General features: G+C 45.7%; 1 protein-coding gene across 1 annotated transcript in view; it reads left to right on the forward strand.

Moving 5' to 3' along the window:
• Window positions 1-185: 185 nt before the first annotated feature.
• Window positions 186-8032, forward strand: part of MYCBPAP (MYCBP associated protein) — a gene marked incomplete at its 3' end in the record, with an annotated part of 11155 nt that continues 3308 nt past the window's right edge. The window contains 13 exon segments of the mRNA XM_010292352.1: window positions 186-252; window positions 604-728; window positions 1295-1663; window positions 2170-2344; window positions 2636-2751; window positions 3474-3624; window positions 3885-4000; window positions 4680-4780; window positions 5438-5549; window positions 5904-6093; window positions 6609-6796; window positions 7364-7510; window positions 7690-7974. Coding sequence (XP_010290654.1) covers window positions 186-252; window positions 604-728; window positions 1295-1663; window positions 2170-2344; window positions 2636-2751; window positions 3474-3624; window positions 3885-4000; window positions 4680-4780; window positions 5438-5549; window positions 5904-6093; window positions 6609-6796; window positions 7364-7510; window positions 7690-7974 — 2142 coding nt within the window.

The following is an 8032-nucleotide window of genomic DNA, read 5'->3' on the forward strand; positions in this document are numbered from 1 at the left end:
TTTTAAACCTGCAAGGACTACATAATGCCACGCGTGTCAAGGAGCCAGGCCCAGCTGGAGGGACTTGCAGGTTAAGAATACAGGGAGAAACAAATTCCCGGTGGGATTGCCTCAGCTGCAGCCCTGCCTGGTGTGGCCTGTGCCGGGGAGCGCTGCCCTGCGCCCAGCTCGGCAGGGGTTTCGCTATGGCAGAGCGGTTTTGCTATTTAGGAGCTCTGGCCATCCAGTGGTTTGCTGTCCGAGTCGTCCTTGGTGAGCATAGTGTAGCTGTGCAGCAAAGCTTTGTGCTTGCAGCTGGAGCAGGAACCTTCCCAGGAGTTTGTTCTTCTACCAGTGGGAAGCACAGGCTGTATTTGTTTCATCAGTTGTCTCCCATCTAGAATAAAGTGTGAGACAGTTGAATCCTAGTGGCCCACTTTGATCCATGTAGCTTTTCAGAGTTTGATTTTCCAATCATAAGAGATGCTGAATTTAGTTGTTCTGTGCAACCTCAAAAAAGAAACCCTAAAACATAGTTCAGCTGGAAAGGAATAAGCAGGCTGAAAGAGGAAGATGGAGTTTCCTTGGGGGAACGAAGAGGAGGTCTTTTTATCTGTTTTTCAGACAAGAAGGAAAAGACACATGAACTGTCCTTCTCAACAATTGCAGAAGAGCCTGAGCCCATTTCATGTGTTCTACAAGGAGATGACATCCAGGCACTTGCAGTTAAGGTGGAGGACCTGGAGAAAGTATGTATTTTTACTAATAGAAACAGCTACCTCACCTGAAAGTCTCCTTTTATTTTGTGTGTTTAACAGCGGATCCTGTCCATTTACTTAAACCAACACCCACTCTTTGAGTTCAGTTCTCATTCCATGTGTCTGTACTGCTTTTTATGACTATAAAGGATTATCAATCCTTACACAAGCTTTTCAAATGGAAAGATGCCTGCCCTTTCAAAATTACATTTCCAACTTTCTAGCCTAATAAGATGTGTAATTTGTGTAGTAATTATTACCACTTCCCTTACAAAACTTGGGTCAAACTGGGTGAGAGGCAGCATTTGCCACCAAATGACACAGCAGAAAACTATTGGGAAAGCAATTTAAAACTCTTTTCCCTGGCCCAGTTATGAAGCGGAGTCCAGAAGAGTAAGACAGTAACTAAGCTGGTATCTCCACAGTCATGTAACATGCCTCTTAGGGGAGGAACAGCCTGTACTGATATGACTTCTCTGCATATTCTAGAAGGCTCAGAAAGAATGAAGGAGAGTCAGTATGTACCTAACTGCACTGTGACTGTTTATTTTCTGAAGCTCCATGCTCCACACCTTCCCCATGATGGTGGGAGAATTCCAGTTAGGAGGAAATACCTCGTTCGGAAACATCAACCCAAAGAGACAAAGGCGGCAGCACATTTCCTTGTAGCGTATCCTGCTTTCCCAAAGGCACCCAGGGAACCACTGAGTTTTTCTGGTAGGGCTAAACTTCACATCTTTGACTTTTGGTTTTGCCAAGCTTGGCTTTATTGACGTGACTTGGGGATTGTTTGTTTTGTTTGGGGTTTTTTTTATTGTGTTGTAGGACCAGGACTGTTTGATGGCTGTGAAGAGATTCTCCCCCATCACATTTTGGGAAGTCTCCAGGAGTTCAAGGTGGAAGCCTTGGCCAGAGGAAACACTCAGGTTGGTTTGTAAAGTTACGAAAATGCTGCTGCGCGGCACTTTTCTAGAGGTGGAGTGCGGTGCCTACAGTACCTTTCAATGCTTTTCAGCACCTATTAGGAACAGGTCAGGCCTGAGGTGTGGTTTTCCCAGCCTCGTCATACTCTGCAGAGAGGGCCTGCCTTCAGAGAAACTGCACCAGCAGGTTTTGAAGTCCTGTGTGCAGGAGGAGGTCATGGAGGGAAGAGTTACAGAGGCTTCCTCTTCCATATGTGCTTCTGCTGATGGCATCAGGCTCACAAGGGAAGAGCTGGTGTTGCAGCAATGCCATGGCTCGAGTCTGATTACTCAGCTAAATAAACCCTTCCATTGTTTCTGAGTGTGTTCCTAATGCTCTATTTTTGTTCCTCTCAGAGTGATCAGGTAAAAGTACTGTCAATCTGAAGAATTCTTTTCTCCTCTCCCATTCTCGCTGTGGTGGCAGTGTGTGCATGGAGAGATTAGTTTAATGTTTCCATTCTCTTCAGATAGCAGATTTTATTGAGGCTTCTCATCAAGATGTTACTGCAGTAGCTTTAAAAGAGGAACATGGAGGAGAGAAGAAGAAAAAGGTTCATCAGACACCACTAGCAGAGCATAAAGCTCTCCAGAACTGGCACCGTAATATGGCAATCAGGAAAAAGCAGGAGAAATATCTAGGAGGTGAGAAAAGCTGAGGCCTCATTCTGTGAAATTCTGTGTGCAGCTGGGGGAGGTTTGATGGCACCACAACAAGCTGTAATGGTCATAGCCACCCAGGGTTAATCCTGTTGCATGTTCTCAGAGCTCCCTGCGCTGCCAGTGCTAGCGGCCATGGCTGCTGTGGGGAGGTGAGCTGGTGAGTCTGGCTCAGGGAAGGGCAGTGGATTTGGTGGGGGACAGTGTAAGGGGGTTACACATGAACAGTTGGTAAAGGGTGTGCCCAGAAGATGATTTGATGCTCCTTCTTTGTAGAAATTCTTCAGAGGCCAGAGAATGAATTGCTGATGAGCATCTCAGAGGATTACAGGCAAATTCAGGAAGAACGTGACCTCATTGACCGGAGTCTCCCTGCCCTGCTTCCTGGAAAGGTGAGAGCCCCACTTCCTCTGCATCCTCATTACTCTGTTGTGAAAGAGCTAAGACGCTGGTGTTACTCATAACATCTCTGAAGATCTGTCATTAGACAGATTTATCAAAGCCACTCTTAAGTCCTTCAGCCTAGTGTGCAAGCAGAGCTTTCAGTGACTTTAAAAACAAAAACAAGAACTGTGCTGTCTGTACTAGTCAGAGGAAAGTGGCGGTGTGCTTTGGCTCCTTGCTAACGAGCTGCTGTACATGGGCAAATGCCATTTCTTGATTATCACAGAAGATTGTTATGCACTGGGAAGTGGCGTGGGGATGTGCCGCAATTGCTGTTCCAGGGACAGAAAGATCTGATAGCTTCAGGCTTGAATTTTAGTGATTGCTGTGGAGAAAAGGGTATGGGTAAGTCAGGAGGATTATGGGAGTATACTATGTTAAAATTATTTTTTTACATTTATAGCACTATCAAAGAATTTGCATTTGTGTGAGGCTTTATTTTAATACCATTCAACCTTCATGTAGCACTAGATAGGGAGAGTTCTTCTGTCTTTGACAGCAGCCTGATAGAAATTTTGGCTTGCCCTGCAGAAAACTGTAATTTATAGACATTTAAAATGTTTGTGTAAGCAGAGTTAGACCCCTTCTTTTTAGCTTCTACTCCCTGTGAAAATAGCAGGCAGCCGTCTGCCTCTGAAGGCATCAGTGGGAGCCTTGTTTTCCGCCCTAGGGCTACCGAAGAGGAAGCGAGTTCTGGAGCCAGCCGGAGCATATTGGAGATGAACTCACCGGCTTGACGATGACACTGACTCAGAGAGAACGCGGCTACCCAGAGCCAGTCACTCATGTGGGGAAACCCCACACTGTCCATATGGAAACGGGTAAGGGAACATCGGCAGAGAGGTGATTCCACAGAAATGGGGTACGAGTGTAGAGGGAGCAGCAGAAAGAAATAGTGACTCCTGCAAGTATGGAGGTTCACATTATAGTTGTCCCTTCTGACAGCTGCAGCATAAGCTCCTTCCCAGTCATCTGTTGGACCTCCTCTGTAAAATGCCATGAGACCAAAGTTTGGCAGAGAGTGAAATTAATAGGCATGTGGGTATGTAGACAGTGAGCTCTTTTATGGGTATTTCCACAGGTCTGAAGCCTCCAAAGAGGATCCCTTTCCATCTAACCTGGGATAAGAGTCTTTTCCTGAAACATCGACGGCAGGAGCTAAAATCTGTCCTAGAGGAACTAAATTTTTGTAAGCCGGTAAGACCAGAGGAGCGAGGACATTCTTTGCATCTCTTGTCAGATGCTGTAGAGTAATATGAAATGGCCAAGAGCTGGAGCTGAAAAAGCATTAGGAATCTAAAACTTGGCCCCACAGTAGTTCTCTTGGAAATTCCCACATTTCCAAAGGGCCACACCCATGAAAGAGTTGTCTAGCCTCCCTAAGTGTTGCATGGAGTGGTCTAGGAGCATCAGAATGGGAACCCAAACCAGCAGCATGCAGCTGCCAAATGCTGGTGTAGGACTTTGATACTTGACTCTCCCTCAGGGCAGAAGGAAGACACCTTTGCCCAGGTGGAAGACACACATCCAAAATCTTCTCCTGAAGTCAGATAGCCCCTCTTAAAAACTGAACAAATCTCACTATTCTCTTTCTGAAACCTGGCTCTGGGGATGAGAAATGTGTGTGAAGGAGATTTTTCCCATCCATGCAGCTTTTGTAGTGGGTATTGCAGTCATCTAGGATTTTTAGGAGACCCAGAATCAGTTTCTTCCTCTGTCTTTTAAACATTGGTTCGATACCTCTGGAAACCATTGTAGGAGCAAGATACCTGAATATTTACTTTACTGGATTCAGTTGCTGCATTTGTCTAGTATTTTAACTTCCCTTCTGTATAAAAAGGGAAATTGTGAGTTGGTCATTTTTCTGTATGTGCAGGATCTGGATGGACTGGAGGTGATCGGTAAAGGGCAGCCTTTCACATCTGTCTCAGCAGAGCCTTTTCCACGTTCTACCACTTCTGAAGAGTCTGAGACCCTGTAAGTTTTACTTCATGGCAGAAATAAAGAATTTTGGGTATCAGTCTGCAAGGGTATCCTTAACTGTCCTTATCCAGAATGCAGAGGAGTCTCCACTGGGGCACAATAAAAGGCATATTCTTATATTAAAGTCGCCAGATTTAGGAATCGAGTAGTTCCCTTGTGCCTTGGGGCCTTGTGTCTAGGGACCAAAAATCAGAGAAGTTTTTTTTTTTTTTTGAGACTCTTCCTTCAGTCTTCCCTCTGTGTGGCTCCAAAGCCACACCACATTAGGGTGGGTATTCTGCTCTAAATTACCTCCACCTAGTTGTCTTTTTCCAGCCTTCCACTTCCATCATCGATTTGCCCTTTTTTTCCCCCATGCCATCCATATGTAACGGGCACAACCCGAGGGCATCTTCTCCTTATCCAGTCATGTACCCTTGGCCTTCCTTAGGCAGGCGTCATTCTTTAATGTTCTGGCTGTCCTGTCCTCCTTGATGGTGAGAAGTCACTAGCTGGAGTTTACCACATCTGCAGGGCTCTGTCTCTAAAGAGACGATGTGGAAAAGCATTAGCTGGGATTGTTTCTTACAGGGTCTTGTAAATCACCCCTGGTTCTCCCCTCTTTGCAAGTGAATTTCACTCAATGAAAAGGCTGGCACTTGTTTTCTTTAGCAGCGATGCCTCAAGGGACTACCCCGACGTGGTTCCAGAAGCAGTACTGGGTCCCTCTTTGAATTTCTGTGGCCAACCTGCTCGTTGGATCAACTGCATCACTTCTTGCAGGGTAATTGTGCACTTTTTATTGTTTAGTCAAGCTAAGCCTGCTTGAGTTCCCAAGTCACAGCTGTACAATGAGATGTACAATTCTCCCAGGCCAGAGAATGGGGGATTTATTCTGGGCATAATAGAGTATCCCTACGTTTGCTATGGAGAGATCTAGAAACAGAAGGCGTTGTGCTCTCTGGTGTGAAGCTCAGATTCCCAGGCTCTTTCTGTGTAATGGCCGCTTCATTGGACCTGCCTTACAAGTTCTCCTACCAAGGCTCAACCCCTTATTTGTGGTATGACGTCAGGCAAGGTAAATCTTGCCAGATAAGAGTAGAAATAGTTATCTATGTCCTTTTCCGTTTCCTTGTAGGATGAAATTGGCATTGCTGCCCGGCTCACCTTTGAGACTTTGGCTGGTGAGAAAGCTGAAAGTTCCCTGATGGTGAGCAATGATGGCACAGCTGCCATCTGGTATAACTGGATGAGGCTCCCCCAGCAGATTCCCTCCAGAGAAACCAAGGGGAAGAGGATGCAGTGTTTTTACTTTGATGCCAGACCAGGTATGAGAGCTGCTGATCTCCGAGACCTTTGTACATAGACCAGAGAGCACGTACTCAGGGGTTATCTGAGATGTGGAGTCTGACTAATGCAGAGCAAGCCTGTTGGGTGATTCTCCTTAAGAAGCCGCTCTGGGCATCAGAGCTGACTCTCACCAAAAGAGGCAGAAGCCTTTCATAGGACTTAAAGGAAAGGAGGTTGCTCCTACTCTGAATGTAAATGGGTAGAATATTGGAGACGTGAATGATTTTCTGATGGCAAACTGCGCATAATCTGCAAGAGAGAGTACTGAGCTCGCTGTAAAAGGAGCGTGCAGTGGAAGTAACACCAGTGCAGTAACATGGTGACTGGGAATAAATCTGGAAGGAGGAAAAACAGCTGGATGAACTGTGATAATCAGCTAAGCTATGCGGAAAGAGTCTCATACAGAGACAAGGACACTTGGGGTGGGGTTGGAAAAGGGTCAAGTCAACCAGGTGGCTTCTTGCAGACTGATGCATTTTCTGTCTTATTTCAGGTGTGATTTTGCCTGGAGAAACTAGGGAGTTTTTCTTTCTTTTCAAGTCAAGGAGAGCAGGCATTTTCAGTGAGTCCTGGGGATTTAGAACACATCCTCTGTTATTAGGAGGAGCTCTGCTGCAGGTGACCCTTTGGGGAATTGCTGTGTATGAGGATAAATTGGCTGACCTCAGAGAGAAACTGGAGGTAACCAAGCATGTAACTGGGTAACTGTGAGCTTTGAACTTAATATGCAAATAGAGGATAAGGGTGGGAGTGGATGACATGGTATTTTTATTGCTATGCAATTAGGGCTGAGAGTGAGATGATTACTTATTTACAGAACATCTGTACATACTTGAGCAGGTTTGCTACATAAAATGGAAGAACTCTGCAGTCTATTGTAATGTTGTTAATAAAGACACGATTGTGTCTCCTAAACTGTTCATGCTGGTCCTTTAAAGAATGAATTTTCTGTTAGTAATGAACTTCATTAGTTAGTGGGGATGGCATTATGTGTCGCACACTATGATATCAGTTAAGGTATAAATTGAAAATTATGCTACACTTTGAAAAGTATAGTTTGGGGGAGGATTTGTGGGATTTATTTGAAAAACTGTTATAAGTATCACTCTGCTTAGTGGAGTTTGCAGTTATTCTTGTCCTTGTAACCCTACATAACATATATGTGTGGTTACTAGCATGGGTGCGAATTTGCTTGTGTGTCTGTATATGGAACGGGAATTCACACATGTTCTTCTTGTGGTGCCTCAGAGCAACCTGGCTGCTCGAGAAGGTGCTACTATAGTAGAAGAGAGTCTGAAGGAACTTCTTGTCCGAATTTGGACCCCAGAGCGCCCTCCGTCTCCTGTGGATGCCTACGTCACAGAGGAAGAGTTGTTCCACCGAAAGAATCCCGAGGTGACGTTTGCTATTTGATGGGCTATGCAGCTGAAATAGCAGGGAGGGAAGACCCCTGGGGTGGGTGCATCCCTGGGTTTCTGGAGGCTGGCATAGTCTGCTGTGGTGGCTTTAACAATGCGATTTGTAGGAGAAAGGCATAACTCATTTCACTATTTACCTTTTCCCTGTTATCACAGTTGCATTATCAGCATCAAGTGGTAAAGCAGCTGCATGAACTGTGGAGAGAGCACATGACTGTTCCTTCAGCCTTTGAGGAGAAAGTGCCCTCGGGCCAGAAGAGCACTGCGGAGGGCGTGCAGTACCAGGAGAGTACCTCAGAGGCTCTCCCTGCTCTGAGCAGCACCACAGAGGTCCCAGGTTGGAAGAACAGGCTAGAGGAGGCTCCAAGTCAAATGATGAACATGGAGGAGGAAGAACCAGGTCCCTCAGGATGGAACCTTTCCTTCGAGGACTTTAAACAGGTGGTTACCCCTGTTCCCCCTAGTGCTATGACAAGCTGATGGTGTTTTCATTTCCCTA

The sequence above is a fragment of the Phaethon lepturus genome, unplaced genomic scaffold (assembly GCF_000687285.1).
Source record: "Phaethon lepturus isolate BGI_N335 unplaced genomic scaffold, ASM68728v1 scaffold18270, whole genome shotgun sequence".
In the NCBI taxonomy this organism is placed as follows: domain Eukaryota; kingdom Metazoa; phylum Chordata; class Aves; order Phaethontiformes; family Phaethontidae; genus Phaethon; species Phaethon lepturus.